This window comes from Rhinopithecus roxellana, chromosome 8, assembly GCF_007565055.1.
Source record: "Rhinopithecus roxellana isolate Shanxi Qingling chromosome 8, ASM756505v1, whole genome shotgun sequence".
NCBI classification, from domain to species: domain Eukaryota; kingdom Metazoa; phylum Chordata; class Mammalia; order Primates; family Cercopithecidae; genus Rhinopithecus; species Rhinopithecus roxellana.
The window spans coordinates 46219730-46238272 of record NC_044556.1 but is presented as its reverse complement, the minus strand read 5'-3'; the positions used below and the strand labels follow the sequence as shown (position 1 = coordinate 46238272).

At 47.1% G+C, this 18543-nt stretch overlaps 1 protein-coding gene across 1 annotated transcript; it reads right to left on the bottom strand.

Moving 5' to 3' along the window:
• Positions 1 to 80: 80 nt before the first annotated feature.
• Positions 81 to 16947, bottom strand: VPS72 (vacuolar protein sorting 72 homolog). The gene is made up of 6 exons (XM_010387209.2): positions 16739 to 16947; positions 11904 to 12056; positions 11612 to 11726; positions 9763 to 9939; positions 1626 to 1770; positions 81 to 661 (listed from the first exon to the last, which is right to left on the bottom strand). Exons 1-6 carry the CDS (start codon positions 16853 to 16855, stop codon positions 274 to 276), a joined length of 1095 nt encoding a protein of 364 aa, XP_010385511.1. The 5' UTR covers positions 16856 to 16947; the 3' UTR covers positions 81 to 273.
• Between the last annotated feature and the right edge of the window lie 1596 nt (positions 16948 to 18543).

The following is an 18543-nucleotide window of genomic DNA, read 5'->3' as shown; positions in this document are numbered from 1 at the left end:
AATGCTATCAAATAAAGACCCAAATATATTCAGGTATTCATAAATACTTCTTGCTCCCAAACCTAGACTGGACACCAGACAAAAGGGATCTTTCTATTTTATTGGATTAAAAAACACAATGAAACCTGTAAGAACTAGGGGAAAAGGAGAAAGAAATAGAGAAAAGATAGGGCAAAGATCAGAGGTGACAAAGGGGAGAAGCAGGGTGAGGAGATGGAACAGCAAGAGCCCCAATCAGGGCAGGAAAGAAGTTTCTGAGGACTAGACGTCTCTTCATTTAATGACAATTTTCTGGCGCAAGGCTCGGGGCCCAGAGCCAGGGAGGGGCTCAGGAGGTGGCGGGCCGGGGCCCAGGGCTGAGGCAGTGGGCGGCAGTCCATGGGCAGTAATGTACTTCTTGTAGGCCTCACGAATGATCTTGAAGGCTCGAGCAGTGGCGTAGGGTATGTCTGTAACAGGGTCCCGGTATAGGGCTGGACGATGGGTCACTGGACAGACCTCCCGAACAGGGACTTTTGGGGGCCGCCCTTGGGGGAACCATTCCTCGAAAGTTGCATCATCACTAAAAGTGATGAAGGTACGTGAGCAGCGAGCAGGGGCGTTGACGGGTCCCGTCCCAGCGTGAGGAGTCAATGCAGACGCTGAGGGAGCAGGATCAAGTCTGAAGACAAAAGACAAAAAAACACAAAGAGCTGAGGAGAGAAGATAACAGATATAGAAAGAAGGAAATCAGGCTGGGTGCAGTGGCTCACGCCTGTAATCCCAGCACTTTGAAAGGCCAAGGCAGGCAGATGACGAGGTCAGGAGTTCGAGACCAGCCTGGCCAACACGGTGAAACCCCGTCTCTACTAAAAATACAAAAATTAGCCGGGCGTGGTGCCAGGCGCCTGTACTCCCAGCTACTCAGGAGGTTGAGGCAGGAGAATTGCTTGAAGCCAGGAGGCAGAGGATGCAGTGAGCTGAGATCATGCCATTACGCTCCAGCCTGGGTGACAGAGGGAGACTCCATCTCAAAAAAAAAAAAGAAAAAAGAAAAGAAAGAAGGAAACCAGAGATGAGGAAAGAGAAAAAGGAGGCAGGGTGTTGGGAACATTCTGAGGAACCTACTAAGTGATTGATGGGAAAAAAAACTAAGCTAGAAGAAAAAACAGGAAAGAGAAGAGAGAAGCTAAAATAAAAAGGAGTAAGAAAGAAATAAGCTGGGCTGAGTGCGGTGGCTCACACCTATAATCCCAGCATTTTAGGAAGATGAGGCGGGAGGATTACTTTAACCCAGGAGTCTGGGCAACACAGCGAAACCCTGTCTCTACAAAAAATACAAAAATTAGCGTGTGTGGCTGTACTCCCAGCTACCTGGGAGGCTAAGGTGGGAGGATTGCTTCAGCACAGGAGGTGGCGGTTGCAGTGAGCCAAGCCTGCACCACTGCATTCCAGCCTGGGTGACAGAGCGACACCCTGCCTCAAAAAAAAAAAAAAAAAAAAAAAAAAAGAAAATGAGCTGAAGGGAGTGAGGAATCTGAAAGAAATCTCCAAGTGTTAAGGAGAGCTGTGTGAGACAAGCAAGCAAAATGGGGCTAAGACAACACGAGCTGAACACACAATCTCTTTTCTTGAGATTCACTCACCCTTCTATGTCAATATTCTCTTCCTTGGGACCTGGCTCCCCAACAAGTGGCACTGTCACTGAATGATAGGTGATTATGGGCCCAGGGCACTTCCGCTTCTTATGAACCTGCTTCTTTTTGTCAGCCTCGAGCCGCTCATATGTCTCTTTAGGGTCAAAGGAAGAAATGAGGGGATGATCAGAATGCCCCTTTTTCCCACACCCCAGTTCTGTCCCACGATCTCTCAATTATCTTCCTGGCTATCTAGTCACTGCCAACTACCAGAGGAGAACTATGGAAATCCCCTAAGGCCCTCTGGCACCTCCCATTTTGTAAGTTTTCTGCTTGTAAGTTTTTTCTTGACATCCTCTCTGTTAATTTCTCAAGTACAGGCCGGGCGCGGTGGCTCAAGCCTGTAATCCCAGCACTTTGGGAGGCCGAGACGGGCGGATCACGAGGTCAGGAGATCGAGACCATCCTGCTAACATGGTGAAACCCCGTCTCTACTAAAAAATACAAAAAACTAGCCGGGCGAGGTGGCGGGCGCCTGCAGTCCCAGCTACTCGGGAGGCTGAGGCAGGAGAATGGTGGGAACCCGGGAGGCGGAGCTTGCAGTGAGCTGAGATCCGGCCACTGCACTCCAGCCTGGGCGACAGAGCGAGACTCCGTCTCAAAAAAAAAAAAAAAAAAAAAATTTCTCAAGTACATCTGGGCCCTCTGTACTACCTCAGAGTTGGAAGGTACGCTTTGATGAAGAGCTTATTTGCTTTCCCAGATACCAAAATCTCTTCTACAAATGCCCTGTCAATTCACTCCCACAGCTGGGCGTGCTGGCACATGCCTGCAATCCCAGCTACTTGGGAGGCTGAGGTGGAAGGATCGCTTGAGCCTGGGAGGCGGCGGCTGCAGTGAGCTGAGATGGCACTATAGAGATTTCTGGTCGCTCTAAAACAACAAGAAAATCTGGCCACCCTGGGTCTGTATTCTTACAGGGAAGCAATTAGCTGAGCTGAGTTACTGTTCCTCCTTTCAGGCACTCCTCTCCAGTTCACCACCATCCCTCTGGCTGGCTGCACACTTCATGTTACCTGCCTGGTCTCTGTGACACTGCTCTGTGGCAATGCACTATTGGTATATATGTCTCCTCCTAAAGGGCAGTGACTATAACTCATATTGCCCAAATATTATCAGGGTGATACAGCATTCTGCACATTACAGGCACTCATTAAATATTTGTTAATGAATAAATGAAACGAGGCTGGGCACAGTGGCTCACACCTGTAATCCCAGCACTTTGGGAGGCCGAGGTGGGTGGATCAGCTGAAGGTCAGGAGTTTGAGACCAGCCTGACCAACATGGTGAAACCCCGTCTCTACTAAAAATACAAAAACTATCCGGGCGTGGTGGCACATGACTGCAATCCCAGCTACTTGGGAGGCTGAGACAGAAGAATTGCTTGAACCTGGGAGGCAGAGGTTGAAGTGAGATTGCACTATTGCACTCCAACATGGGCAACAAGTGCAAAACTCTGTCTCAAAAAATAATAATAATAATTGTAAAAATTAAAAAAAAAAACGAGCCGGACATGGTGGCTCACACCTGTAATCCCAGCACTCTGGGAGGCCAAGGTGTGTAGATTATGAGGTCAGGAGATCAAGACCATTCTGGCCAACATAGTGAAACTTCATCTCTACTAAAAATACAAAAAATTAGCTGGGCGTGGTGGCGCGCACCTGTAGTCGCAGCTACTCTTGAGGCTTAAGCAGGAGAATTGCTTGAACCCAGGAGGCAGAGGTTGCAGTGAGCTGAGATCGTGCCACTGCACTCCAGCACAGGCAACAGAGTGAGACTCTGTCTCAAAAAAAATTAAAAAAAAAAAAAAAAAAAAAAAGAGGCTAGGCGCAGTGGCTCACGCCTGTAATCCCAGCACTTTGGGAGGCCGAGGCAGATGATCACGAGGTCAGGAGATTGAGACCATCCAGGCTAACGTGCTGAAACTCCGTCTCTACTAAAAATACAAAAAATTAGCCAGGCATGGTGACAGGCACCTGTAGTCCCTGCTACTAGGGAGGCTGGGGCAGGAGAATGGTGTGAACCCATGAGGCAGAGCTTGCAGTGAGCCAAGATTGCACCACTGCACTCCAGCCTGGGTGACAGAGCGAGACTCTGTCTCAAAAAAAGGACCACCAGGTGTGGTGGCTCACGCCTGTAATCCCAGTACTTTGGGAGGCTGACGTGGGCAGAGCACCTGAGGTCAGGAGTTCAAGACCAGCCTGACCAACATGGGGAAACTCCGTCTCTACTAAAAATACCAAATGTACTAGACATGGTGGTAGCCTGTAATCCCAGCTACTGGGAAGCTAAAGCAGGAGAATTGCTTGAATCCGGGAGGCGGAGGTTGCGGTGAGACAAGGTCACTCCATTGCACTCTAGCCTGGGAAACAAGAGTGAAACTCTGTCTCCAAAAAAAAAAAAAAAAAAACGAAAAAAAATGAATCAAAATATTCCTTGTCGCCTTCCTCTGAATGAACTCCAGATTTCTGTGTCCTTAAATATGGTTACTATTAACACAATCCTTTAAAGTCTGACCATAAAAGAGTACTCTGGAGGTTGGGCGTGGTGGCTCACGCCTGTAATTACAGCACTTTGGGAGGCCTAGGAGGGTGGATCACCTGAGGTCAGGAGTTCGAGACAGACCTGGCCAACATGGTGAGACCCTGTCTCTACTAATAATACAAAAATTAGCTGGGCGTGGTGGCTTGGGCCTGTAATCCCAGCTACTTGGGAGGCTGAGGCAGGAGAATCGCTTGAACCTGGGAGGCGGAGGTTGCAGTGAGCTGAAATTATGCCATTGCACTCCAGCCTGGGCGAAAGAGTGAGACTCCATCTCAAAAAAAAAAAAAGAGTACTCTGGAAACCCTTCTAATGACTGAACCTCTCTTGCACTTGAACTGTTTGATAATACTGCTTTCTTTCCCTTGAGCCAATCTTCCAACCCCTCTACTTTCTTTTTTTCTTTTTGAGACAGAGTCTCGCTCTGTCACCAGGCTGGAGTGCAGTGGCGCGATCACAGCTCCCTGCAACCTCCCCCTCCCAGGTTCAAGCAATTCTCCTGCCTCAGCCTCCTGAGTAGCAAGGACTACAGGTGCGTGCCACCACGCCCAGCTAATTTTTGTATTTTTAGTAGAGACGGGGTTTCACCATGTTGGCCAGGATGGTCTCAATCTCTTGACCTCGTGATCCACCTGCCTCAGGCTCCCAAAGTGCTGGGATTACAGGCGTGAGCCACCACACCCAGCCCAACCCCTCTACTTTCAAACACTTGCCTACACCCTCTGGAACTCATGCTCTGTAATCTGCCAACTCATCCATATCCTCGAGCTCCTCACTCAGCATTCCTTCCATGATTTGCCTTACCAGAAACCTGGTCATTTACTGAGGCCACCACTCCTCTCTGCAGCCCTCTGGTGGAGGTTGCTCATTCTCTTCATCCCTACAGGATATATCTATGTCCTACTGGGTCCCACCCTGTAGCTTTCAGATCACTACTTTTCTGCCTACAACCAAACTCCCTTCTCTTTTGAGACCTATGCCAAGAGTCTAGATTAACTTCTGTCCTTCCTAGTCATGGTCACTCCCTCCCTCACCGAAGACTTTAGCAGTGGTTTCCACTCTTCGTCTCTACCCCAATTCCTATCATCTTAGGGTCACCCTGGTGACTTCGAAGTGCTCATGGGTAGCCCCTTCAACACTGCATGGCCACAATTTATCACGTCATCTCTAACAACCTTTTTTTCCTTGTCACTTTACTTTTATTTCTTTTCGAGTCTCACTCTCTTGCCCAGGCTGGAGTGCAGTGATGCAATCTCCACTCACTGCAACCTCCGCCTGCCGGGTTCAAGTGATTCTCCTCAGTGATTCTCAGCCCCCAGAGTAGCCAGGACAACAGGTGTGCACCACCAGACCTGGCTAATCTTTTGTAAGTTTAGTAGAGATGGGGTTTCACCATGTTGGCCAGGCTGGTCTCGAACTCCTTACCCCATGATCCGTCCGCCTCGGCCTCCCAAAATGCTGGGATTAGAGGTGTGAGCCATTGTGCCGGGCCACATTTTCCTTTTTAAATCATGCTTAGGTTGCTCACTGTATTATTTCAATCACTTCAGTCACTCTCCTGTCAATAATTCCCTTGCCCTGATCTGGACTGCTGAGTGCTACTGGAGAAAAATAACAGCACAGACTGCAACCACCATAAATTCATTCATGGTCCTAGCCTTCAGCAGGTCCCTCAATACTGCTCGATATCCCACATCAATAACTATTTCAAATGCTCCTCAGTCTCATCAAGCTTCCAGCTGTATCCTTAATGTTTGACAGATGGCGCTGCATAATGAAAAAGACATCAGGTTAGAACCACTGCAATGCCCTCCCTTTGGATTACAAATCTACAATTGTAAGCCACATTTTAAAATAGAAACAGGGTCTCACTATGTTGCCCAGGCTGGTCTTGAACTCCTGGGCTCAAGCAATCCTCCTTCCTTGGCCTCCCAAATTGCTGGGATTACAGGCATGAGCCACTGCACTCGGCTAAGCCACACTTTCTTTCTTTCTTTTTTTTTTTTTTTTGAGACAGAGTTTTGCTCTTGTTACCCAGGCTAGAGTGCAATGGCACGATCTCGGCTCACAGCAACCTCTGCCTCCCGGGTTCAAGTGATTCTCCTGCCTTAACCTCCCAAGTAGCTGGGATTACAGGCATGCGCCACCACACTTTCTTTCTCCCTTCCCCCATCTGAGGCCAATTCCTCCACCATGCTGCTCTATCTCCCAGCCTTGCCTCCCATCTCCAAAAACCTACACTATTTTTTTTTTTTTTTTTTTTGAGAAGGAGTCTTGCTCTGTCACCCAGGCTGGAGTGCAGTGGCCAGATCTCAGCTCACTGCAAACTCCACCTCCTGGGTTTACGCCATTCTCCTGCCTCAGCCTCCCGAGTAGCTGGGACTACAGGCGCCCGCCACCTCGCCCGGCTAGTTTTTTTGTATTTTTTTAGTAGAGACGGGGTTTCACCGTGTTAGCCAGGATGGTCTCGATCTCCTGACCTCGTGATCCGCCCGCCTCGGCCTCCCAAAGTGCTGGGATTACAGGCTTGAGCCACCGCGCCCGGCCTAAACCTACACTATTAATAACCTTTCTTTCTTCTCTTTCTTTAAATTCAGTTGTTTCTCATGAAAGATATAGTTTCTAATATCTTCGAATAAAATAAAAACAACTTTACCTTAATCTCAGACCCCTCTGTAGCTTCTATTCCCTCTTCTACCCTTCACAGCCAAGCTTGCAAAGTTTTGCTCCCCAATATACTTCAATATGGCTTGGTCCCCAATAAGTGCTAAGGTCATGTCTGACCTCTATCTCACCAAAACCAATGGGCACTTCTCAGTTCTACTAATCATCATCTCAGCAGCAATCAGTAGTCACTCTCGAGGCATTCTCTTTCCTGGCATTTTTAACACAAATTCTCCTGGGTTTCTCCAACACGTTGGTCACTTCCAGGTTCTTTTCAAAGCTCCTCCTCTTGTATGAAACTAACACAGTTTAGTGTCTGCAGGACCCTATCAGACCTCTATTTTCTCACTCTGCTTTCTCCCTACATGCTCAGATGCACTCCAATATTGTTAATTACCATCCATATTCCAAAGACTTCTGAATTTATATTTTCAGCCCAGATCTCTTATTGGAACACCAGATTTGCATATTTAACTGACCTCTCATCACTGCATGAATTGCTCACAAACTCCTTAAATTCAACATGTTCAAAAATAAATTTATTTTTTCCCCACTGAACTTGCTCCTCCTTCAGGATCTCCTAAACCAGTTACTGACATGGAAAACCTAGGAGTCACCCTCCTTACAGTAGTCCAAACCAATCATCGTGGACAAAGGATGCAGACTGTAACTACAGTAACATCAAGGTGACCTTGTTGCTTGTGAGCCACCACACCCATGTCCCAGCGAAGTTATCTAAATTTCACAAATATTATTAATCTGGAATGGGATGGGTCCCAGATATTCCAGGTAAATAATCTCCCACTTCTGGGAAATTACATCTGGCTTATGCATATTCAATTATATACGGTTGGCCAAAAAGAAAAAAAAAAAGAGACAGAGAGAGAACAAAAAAAAAAAGGAGATTCAGGAAAAGAAAAATGGCCAGGCACGGTGGCTCACGCCTATAATTCTAGCACTTTGGGAGGCTGAGGCAGGCAGATCATGAGATCAGGAGATAGAGACCATCCTGGCTAACACAATGAAACCCTGTCTCTACTAAAAATACAAAAAATTAGCCAGACGTGGGGGCATGCACCTGTAGTCCCAGCTACTCGGGGGGCTGAGGCAGGAGAATCGCTTGAAGCCGGGAGGCGGAGGTTGCAGTGAGCCAAGATCGCGCCACTGCACTCCAGCCTGGGTGACAGAGACTCCGTGTCAAAAACAAAAAAAGAGAAAGAAAACATATTAAATACTGTAGGTGATTCCACATGCTATTTCACCCAGAAAGTATGTACCAGGAGGTATGAATCTGCTGGTCCCTCAATTTCTCATGTACCTTTCATGATATGAGACTCTTATACTCTATAAAGAAGTATATATTTTTGTATAATATACTACTGTACATGGTTCTATGCCTATAAACTGAAGAGGTTTTTTTTGTTTTTTTTTTTTTTGAGACGGAGTCTCGCTCTTGTCGCCCAGGCTGGAGTGCAGTGGCGCGATCTTGGCTCACTGCAAGCTCTGCCTCCCGGGTTCTCGCCATTCTCCTGCCTCAGCCTCCCGAGTAGCTGGGACTACAGGCGCCCGCCACCGCGCCCGGCTAATTTTTTTGTATTTTTAGTAGAGACAGGGGTTTCACCATGTTAGGCAGGATAGTCTCGATCTTCTGACCTCGTGATCCGCCCGCCTCGGCCTCCCAAAGTGCTGGGATTACAGGCGTGAGCCACCGCGCCCGGCCGAGGTTTTTTTTTTTGGAGTATCGCTCTGTAGCCCTAGCTGGAGTGCAAGGGTATGATCTCAGCTTACTGCTACTTCCATCCACCTCCCAGGTTCAAATGATTCTCCTGCCTCAGCCTCCCAAGTACCTGGGATTACAGACATGTGCCACCACGCCCAGCTAATTTTTTTTTTTTTTTTTTTTTTTGAGACGGAGTCTTGCTCTGCCGCCCAGGCTGGAGTGCAGTGGCCGGCTCTCAGCTCACTGCAAGCTCCGCCTCCCAGGTTCACGCCATTCTCCTGTCTCAGCCTCCCGAGTAGCTGGGACTACAGGCGCCCGCCTCGTCGCCCGGCTAGTTTTTTGTATTTTTTAGTAGAGACGGGGTTTCACCGTATTAGCCAGGATGGTCTCGATCTCCTGACCTCATGATCCGCCCGTCTCGGCCTCCCAAAGTGCTGGGATTACAAGCTTGAGCCACCGCGCCCGGCCTTAATTTTTGTATTTTTAGTAGAGACAGGGTTTCACCATGTTGGCCAGGCTGGTCTGGAACTCCCAACTGCAGGTGATCCACCCATCTTGGCCTCCCAAAGTGCTGGGATTACAGGTATGAGCCACCACGCTTGGCCCAAACTGAAGAGATTTTTAAAGCAATACCATAAAATAAAGAGATTTTTAAAGCAATTTATCTCATGAAGGACTAATCTGCTGACTTTACATTCTCATGATTATCATTAAAGTCAACATTATCACCCCCTGCTTTTTTTTAAAGAGATGGGGTCTCACTATGTTGTCCAGGCTGGTTGTGAACTCCTGACCTTAAGGGATCCTCCTGCCTAAATTCCCTGAGTCATTAGGTGTACACCCTATTTTATAAACAAGAAAAGCAAAATGTGAATAAGTAAAGTAATTTACCTACAGTCTTAAAGCAAGTGAATAGCAGAACCAGGATTTGACCTCAGTTCTATACAACTCTTATTTTACACCAGAGTACCTTAGCTTGTTCTTCAGAGTGCTTATAACTGCCTAGACCTTTGCACCTAATCATCTACTCTCTGCCATTTCTTCCTTCTGATTCTCTCATCCCAAATTTCCATCTCTCCAATTATTTGGTTCTCCAGGTCTCATGGTTTTTCTCATGCCCCTCAGCCCCTATACCCACTTTTTCTGAAACCACAGACTGACCCAGTGAACGTAAATTAAGCTCTTCTGTGATCTTGGCTTCCCGGAGCAGCTCCTCCTGGGTTAGTGGCCGCTCACAGTGGGGCCCCTTTCGCCGTCTTGACTGGCCCTGCCTCTCCTGTACCCGAAGGAACGTTTGTCGTGTATGCTCAGCTGTAGACTGACGCATGGACTTACGACCTGAAAGAGAGTGAGATAAGAAGAAATCTTTGAATTTACGTCCACCTATTTTATTTTATTATTTATTTATTTATTATTATTATTTTTGAGATGGAGTCTTGCTCTGTTGCACAGGCTGTAGTGCAGTGGCACGATCTTGGCTCACTGCAAGCTCCGCCTCCCGGGTTCACGCCATTCTCCTGCCTCAACCTCCCGAGTAGCTGGGACTACAGGCGCCCGCCACCACGCCCGGCTAATTTTTTGTATTTTTAGTAGAGACGGAGTTTCACCGTGTTAGCCAGGATGGTCTCGATCTCCTGACCTCGTGATCTGCCCACCTTGGCCTCCCAAAGTGCTGGGATTACAGGCGTGAGCCACCGCGCCCGGCCCCCACGTCCACCTATTTTATTTATTTATTTTTAAATTTTGTGTTTGGAAATGATTTCCTTTTTTTTTTTTGAGACAGAGTCTCGCTCTGTCACCCAGTCTGGAGTGCAGTGGCACAATCTCAGCTCACTGCAAGCTCCGCCTCCCAGGTTCGTGCCATTCTCCTGCCTCAGCCTTCAAGTAGCTGGGATTACAGGCACCCACCACCATGCCCGGCTAATTTTTTCGTGTTTTTAGTAGAGACGGGGTTTCACTGTGTTAGCCAGGATGGTCTCGATCTCCTGACCTCGTGATCTGCCCGCCTTGGCCTCCCAAAGTGCTGGCATTATAGGCGTGAGCCACTGCGCCCGGCCAGAAATAATTTCTTTTCTTCTTCTTTTCTTTTTTTTTGAGACAGAATCTTGTTCTGTCGCCCAGGTTGGAGTGCGGTGGCATGATCTCGGCTCACTCCAACCTTTGCCTCCCGGGTTCAAACGATTCTACTGCCTCAGATTCCCGAGCAGCTGGGACTACAGGTACATGCCACCATGTCCAGCTAATTTTTTGTATTTGTAGTAGAGATGGGGTTTCACCATGTTAGCCAGGATGGTCTCAAACTCCTGACCTCAAGATCCACCTGCCTTGGCCTCCCAAAATGCTGGGATTACAGGCGTGAGCCACCGTGCCTGGCCTTGAAATAATTTCAGACCTACAAAGTTGCAAGAATAGTACAAGGAATACTCATGTATCTTTTACCCCATCACCTATTGGTAATATTTTGGCCCTTTTGCATTTTGTATGTGTGGTTTTTTTCTGAATGATCTAAATTAGATAACTAAAGTCGTAAACATCATGGCCTTTATCCCTAAATATTTCAGTGTGTATTTCCTAAGAATGAGGATTTTCCTATCCATAGTAAGTTATCAACATCAGTAAATTTTTTTCTTTTTATTTTATTTTTTTTGAGACAGAGTTTTGCTCTTGTTGCCCAGGCTGGAGTGCAATGGCGTGGTCTTGGCTCACTGTAACCCCTGCCTCCCAGGTTCAAGCAATTCTCCTGACTCAGCCTCCCAAGTAGCTGGGATTACAGGGGCCCACCATCACACCTGGCTAATTTTTGTATTTTTAGTAGAGACGGAATTTCACCATCTTGGCCAGGCTGGTCTTGAACTCCTGACCTCAGGTGATGCGCCCGCCTTGGCCTCCCAAAGTGATGGGATTATAGGCGTGAGCCACTGCACCCGGCAATATCAGTAAATTTAACACTGATATGATACTTTATCATCATATTCCAATTTTCCCAATTGACCCAAATATCCCTACTCACTGTCAGAGCCGTCATCTTGTAGTTCTAGTGGCAATAGTGCCTTCTCTTCTCGGGCCTTTTGAGAGCTACCAGCTGGGGTGTTGACCTTTCGAGGCCTTAAGCTCTTGAGAGGCTCCTGAGGACAGATTGGAATCAGATACCGGGGAACAGAAGAAGTAAGGAGAAATATGAGGATCTCAATGAGAGAAAACTAGCATTGCCAGAAATGGAAGTGGCAAAGGGAGTACTGGGACCTGATGAAAGAGGGAATAGGAATTGAGGAAATTCAAGACAACTAGGACTCCTCCTGTACCTTATAGGCCTTGGTGACTACTCGGCGCTTCCTTCTCGGCTCTTCTGCTTCTCCATCACTGGATGGTTCATCCCCTTCATCAATATCAAAGTCAGAGTCCACTTCGTCCTCTGTATCTGACTGGTCCCCTTGATACTCATCATCTCCGGATTCCTAAGGACACAGGGAGATGAGGGTTGGCTGGCAATGGAAGCCTTAATGACCCTTCAGGAGGAACAGAATCTCTCAACTTTCTTGATGAAGGTTGCCCTACTCTCCTTCCTAATCCAGCCCTTCATTTTCCTCAAGCAAGAAAACTTTCTTTTTTTTTTTTTTTTTTTTGAGATGAAGTCTCACTCTGTCGCCAGGTTAGAGGGCAGTGGCACGATCTTGGCTCACTGCAACCTCCGACTCCCAGGTTCAAGCCATTCTTCTGCCTCAGCCTCCCGAATAGCTGGGACTACAGGTGCCTGCCACCTCGCCCGGCTAGTTTTTTTTTTTTTGTATTTTTTTTAGTAGAGATGGGGTTTCACCGTGTTAGCCAGGATGGTCTCGATCTCCTGACCTCGTGATCCGCCCGTCTCGGCCTCCCAAAGTGCTGGGATTACAGGCTTGAGCCACCGCGTCCAGCCGAAAACTTTCTAGCTAATGGCCTTTGGCTGCAGTACCACCTCCTTCCAACATTAATTGATAGCCCTTTACCTGCAACACACTGTGTTAAGTACTGGCAAACAAAAGGATATGGTTTGGTCTCTACCTTTAGGGGCTTACAGTAAAGGGGATAACATAATCTTACTTATTTTTTTTTTTTTGAGATGTGGGTCTTGGCCAGGCACGGTGGCTCATGCCTGTAATCCCAGCATTTTGGGAGGCTGAGGTGGGCAGATCACTTGAGGCCAAGAGTTCGAGACCAGCCTGGCCAACATGGTGAAACCATCTCTACTAAAAATACAAAAATTAGCTGGGCATGGTGATGCACACCTGTAGTCCCAGCTACTTGGGAGGCTGAGGCAGGAGAATCACTTGAACCCAGGAGGCACAGGTTGCAGTGAGCTGAGATAGTGCCACTGCACTCCAGCCGGGGCGACAGGGCGAGACACCATCTCAAAAAAAAAAAAAAAGCATGAAGAGGAGTTAAACTATGGTTGAAAACACTGTTAGTATTTAGACAGTCAAGAGGGAAGAAGGAATCATGGGCAGATGAAATAGCAGAAACAAAGGCGCAGAAATGGTAATGTGTACAGCATGTTTATGGAATAAGGATTTAGATCTAAGTAAAACTTTTCTCTGTCAAGAAACCTTGTTAGCCAACTGCATTTCGCTCCAGCACTGCCTCCTTCCAACACTGATTGCACTGTAGGACTATATGATTTGAAAATAAGGTTGCGGCCGGGCGAGGTGGCTCATGCCTGTAATCCCTGCACTTTGGGAGGCCGAGGCAGGGGGTGGATCATGAGGTCAGGAGATCGAGACCATCCTGGCTAACACGGTGAAACCCCGTCTCTACTAAAAATAGAAAAAATTAGCCGAGCATGGTGGCAGATGCCTGTAGTCCCAGCTACTCAGGAGGCTAAGGCAGGAGAATGGCGTGAACCCGGGAGGCGGAGCTTGCAGTGAGCCAATATCGCGCCACTACACTCCAGCCTGGGCGGCAGAGCGAGACTCCGTCTCAAAAAAAAAAAAGAAAAAAAGAAAAGAAGTTTGCATTCTTGCATTCCATTTATGAAGAAACGTAAATGTCACACTAATAAACACAATTTTAACCTGCAGACCAATAATTCTCAATCCCCTCCATTTCCTTATTTGTCCGACCATTGATAATCATTGTTGATGTAAACTACAGTTACTGAGAGAAATATGTGTCGTTCCTCAGGTGTGTTGGGACAGAAAAACAGCTGAGTACTGCTACTATGGATAACGGAGAGCCCCCGAAGATATAGGGGAGGGGTAACAGTATGTACAAGGGGTATTTCAGAAAGCTCTGGAGGCAGTTAGATGGCCTGGAGTAGAGAATGTGAAGTACAGCCTAGACCTGAGGTGATACTGTTTAGGGCTAGAATGGCAGCCATATTAGAAAGAAAAGGGAAGAAAATCAGTTGAGGGAGAGGGAGTCAACTGGGCTGGGTGACACCTCACACATGTGGCTCTCTCTTCAATCAGTGACACAGACTAAAGGGCTAATCTTGGTACACATGATGCCAAAGCAAGCAAGTAACACAGATGGTTGACCCTCCAAGCCAGCCAGAGTTCAATTTTGCACTGATGACCATCATTTCCTCCCAATTGGTGCCTGTAAAAGACAGCCTGGGAACACATTAATCCCCTCAGCCTTAATCTGGTATTAAGCCATATCATCAGAGGGTAGTAGATCAACCACACATTAGCTTAGTGCCCAATCAAAATACTTGCACTAAATTACTACCATTCCTTTGGCTTTTATTGAGTCATTAATAGACATCACTAGATAAGAGAATGTTTGTATATCATCTATGAAAACCGTTACTTTTTATAATATAAGGATATAACGATAAATGCTCCCTAGGATTTAAGACTGAATAAGTTTGTCTCTCTTGAAGAACTTGTATGCTTCTTTCTTACTAAAAAAAGAAATACAAGGTTTGGCTACCAGGAAGCTCACAGCTAAATTTAATATCAATTGCTATTACCATTTTAGCAGAGGTTCCTGGTACAATTACTTCTGATCTGTCTCTATTTTTACCGTTCCTACTTTTTGTTTATATTGTAAGCCTCCTTAAATCCTTGTTGGAAGCATGAAGGGTACATATTAAATAACGAGTCGTAAAATGACAGAAATAGGAAAATGGCCTTAGAGGAGGGATGAGAAAGTTCTATTTTAAACTAGTTGGTCAGGGCTGTGTCAGTAATGACTCAGTGATGTGGGTTGCTTTGTTTTTGTTTTTTTTTTTAAACGGAGTCTCACTCTGTCGGCCAGGCTGGAGTGCAGTGGAGTGATCCACTGCAACCTCCGCCTCCCGGGTTCAAGCGATTCTCCTGCCTCAGCCTCCTAAGTAGCTGAGATTACAGGCGCGTGCCACCATGCCCAGCTAATTTTTTTGTATGTTTAGTAGAGACGGGGTTTCACCGTGTTGGTCAGGCTGGTCTCGAACTCCTGACCTTGTGATCCACCTGCCTGAGCCTCCCAAAGTGCTGGGATTACAGGCGTGAGCCACCACACCCAGCCCCTAAGTCCTGTGGGTTCTATTACTTAATTTCTCTTGAATCTTTCTGTTTCTCTACTGCCATGCCGCCTTCAAGCCATTCTCATTACAGAGTAAGTAATCTTTCTAAAGTACAAATTTTATCGTGGAACTCTGATGACTCTTTTCAGTCCTCTGGATGAACAGCAAAACTCCTTAACATGGCTCACAAGGCCCTAAATGATCTGGCCCATGCCTACTCCCTCCAGGCTTATCAATCTTTAGTCTCCTTCATGCTCTGGAGAATGAAAGTAGACTTGCAGGTCCTAGACCAGGATCTCAATGTCTTTACATACTCTCCCCGACCTGCTCTGTGGACTAACCTTTCTCCTTATCTCACTTTTCATCAAGCTAAGGTCTACTTTTCAAACTGTCCTCAGCTTAAACATCATCCCTCCAGGGATGCCTATCCTGATCAACAGCTTCGGTTCAGATGTATTACCTTAACAGTCTATCTTATATCTTACACCTTGTTTTAGTCCTTATCACACATTTTGTTTGTTTTTGAGACGGAGTCCTGCTCTGTCACCCAGGCTGGAGTGCAGTGGTATGATTTCGGCTCACTGCAACCTCCTCCTCCCGGGTTCAAGCAATTCTCTGCCTCAGCCTCCTGAGTAGCTGGGACTATAGGCTCACACCACCACACCTGGCTAATTTTTGTATTTTTAGTAGAGACTGGGGTTTTACCATGTTGGCCAGGATGGTCTTGATATCCTGACCTTGTGATCCACCTGCCTCGGCCTTCCAAAGTGCTGGGACTACATGCGTGAGCCACCGTGCCCTTCCTATCACACAGTATTTTAACTGTTAACCCAGCCAGTTACCCCACTGGGGCATGGAGTATGTAAGGACAGAGCACTGTTTTTAATATTCTCGGTTTCCCTAGAGCCCAATACAACCTATCACCGATGGCATGCACTGGGTACTCAACACATTTAAGAAACGGGTAGATTCAACTAATAAAAATTTAGCAAGTGGCAGCCCAGTCCGGACACCTCACACATAATGTTGAACAAAAAAGACCATCCCTAACTTTATACAGTTTACAATGCAATAGGAAAGCATAAGCAAGTAAGCAAACCGAATCTAATTACTAACTGAAATATGTTCTGTGGGAGAAATAAATGGGGACACTTGTTAGGATAGTCAAGGAAGGATTATCTTCCTGAGAAAACATACACATTGAGACCTGAAAGCTGAAAAAGGAGTGGGCTAATCTCCTCTACTTTTGGAGCAGTTCCTTTCCATGTCTCAGATGAATAATCCGGCAGTGGGCCAACGAGTATACACCGAGCGACTGACTACTACTATCTGTGTGCCTCGCGTATGCTGGAGGTCAGAAGTACAGTGAGAGATGGAACCACGCAAGTACGCGGTAGGTTTCTGCCGTTCTCTGGAGTGCCTCCGCAAAGCTTCTCCGTCTCATGCCCCTTTGACCCCATCCAGAGGTCTCCCTTCTAGGACTCCACACTATCCGTCCCCCTGCCCCGCCCCCCGGCTCCGATTCACCGCACCCATCTCGAGTATCAGCTCCCAGAGTTCCGCTCTATTCCCCGCCCTCTTCTTCTTTGTCCGGAGATCCTCCCTCCAGGGCTCCTCTTCGCTTCCTCCCTCCCTTTTCCCAGGCCCGGATCTTGCCTCTGTGAAACCCCCATAAGTCGTCTGGTAGAACTCATCTTCCTCCTCTGCCTCCAGAAGCCCAGAAAGCCGGTTCCCAGCGGTCTTCCGGGGTGCCCTGCCCCCAGCCAAACTCATACCGCCTACCGAGACTGCTCCGCCACCTGCAGCCCCTCACCAGCTCGCTTCTGGGAGCTCGACGCTCGACACCACTACCTGCGGGTGGACACCAGCGGCGGAAGTTGGACGTTTACAGGCAGAAGTAACAGAGTGTCGAGAGACTCATAGTCCCACCCTCTAAATTCTCTTTACTGTTCAGCCTCTCCTACTCCTGCGCGGAGCCTCTAGGCCGCTTGCGCTAGTACCCAGCGATCTGCCTTGCTCAATGAGTCCACTTGGTGGCACGACGACCCCCATAAACCTAAGTCAACACATTTTCTTTTATTTATTTTTATTTTTAATTTATATATATATACATATATATATACACACACACCCACATATATATTTTTTTCGTAGGGACGGAGTCTCGCTCTGTCGCCAGACTGGAGTGCAGTGGCATGATCTCGGCTCACTACAACCTCCGCCTCCTGGGTTCAAGCGATTCTCCTGTCTCAGCCTCCCAAGTAGCTGGGATTACAGGCGTCCGCCACCATGCCCAGCTAATTTTTGCATTTTTAGTAGAGACGGCTTTCACCATGTTGGCCAGGCTGGTCTCAAACTCCTAACCTCAGGTGATCCGCCCGCTTCGGCCTCCCAAAGTGTTGGGATTACAGGCGTGAGCCACCGCGCCGGTCTCACATTTTCTTTTAGAGGAGGTCATTCTCTCCGGTCCAGTCCGTTTTCCACACTGCTGCCAGTAGGAAACTTTCAAACTTTCTAAAAACCCAGATTTTGCCACTCCTCGACATTTTTTTTTTTTTTTTTTTTTTTTTTTTTTTTTTTTGAGACGGAGTCTCTCTCTGCCGCCCAGGCTGGAGTGCAGTGGCTGGATCTCAGCTCACTGCAAGCTCCGCCTCCCGGGTTTACGCCATTCTCCTGCCTCAGCCTCCCCAGTAGCTGGGACTACAGGCGCCCGCCACCTCGCCCTGGCTAATTTTTTTGTATTTTTTAGTAGAGACGGGGTTTCACCATGTTAGCCAGGATGGTCTCGATCTTCTGACCTCGTGATCCGCCCGTCTCGGCCTCCCAAAGTGCTGGGATTACAGGCTTGAGCCACCGCGCCCGGCCTCCTCGACATTTTTTAATGGCTCCACATCATCTACAAGATAAAGTCCAAAATCCTTGAGAAAGAAAGCATAATATTATGGTTAAAAACACAGCCATAGACATTTATCCGAAGGAAAGGACATAATTCAACCTAAGGAAGCTGATTTAGGAAAAAAAAAGAAAAAAAAAGGAAATCAGTATTTCCAAGAGATGTCTGCACTCCATATTTATGCACCCCCATATTTAATGCAGCACTACTTACAGTAACCAAAATAGGAAATCAATCTAGGTGTCCAACAACAGATGAATAAAGGAAATGGGGTGTATATACACAAAGGAATACTATTTAGCCATTAAAAGGAACAAAATCCTGTCATTTGCAGCAACATGGATGGAATTGGAGGACATATTAAGTGACTTAAGCCACAAACAGAAAGTTAAACACTGCATGTTCTCACTCATATGTGGACGCTTTAAAAAAATTGATTTCATAGAAGTAAAAAATAGAACAGATGATACTGGGGGCTGGGAAGAGCAGGGGGAAGGAAGGGACAGGGAAAGGTTTGTTAAAAAGACACAAAATTGTGGCTCACACCTGTAATCCCATCACTTTGGGA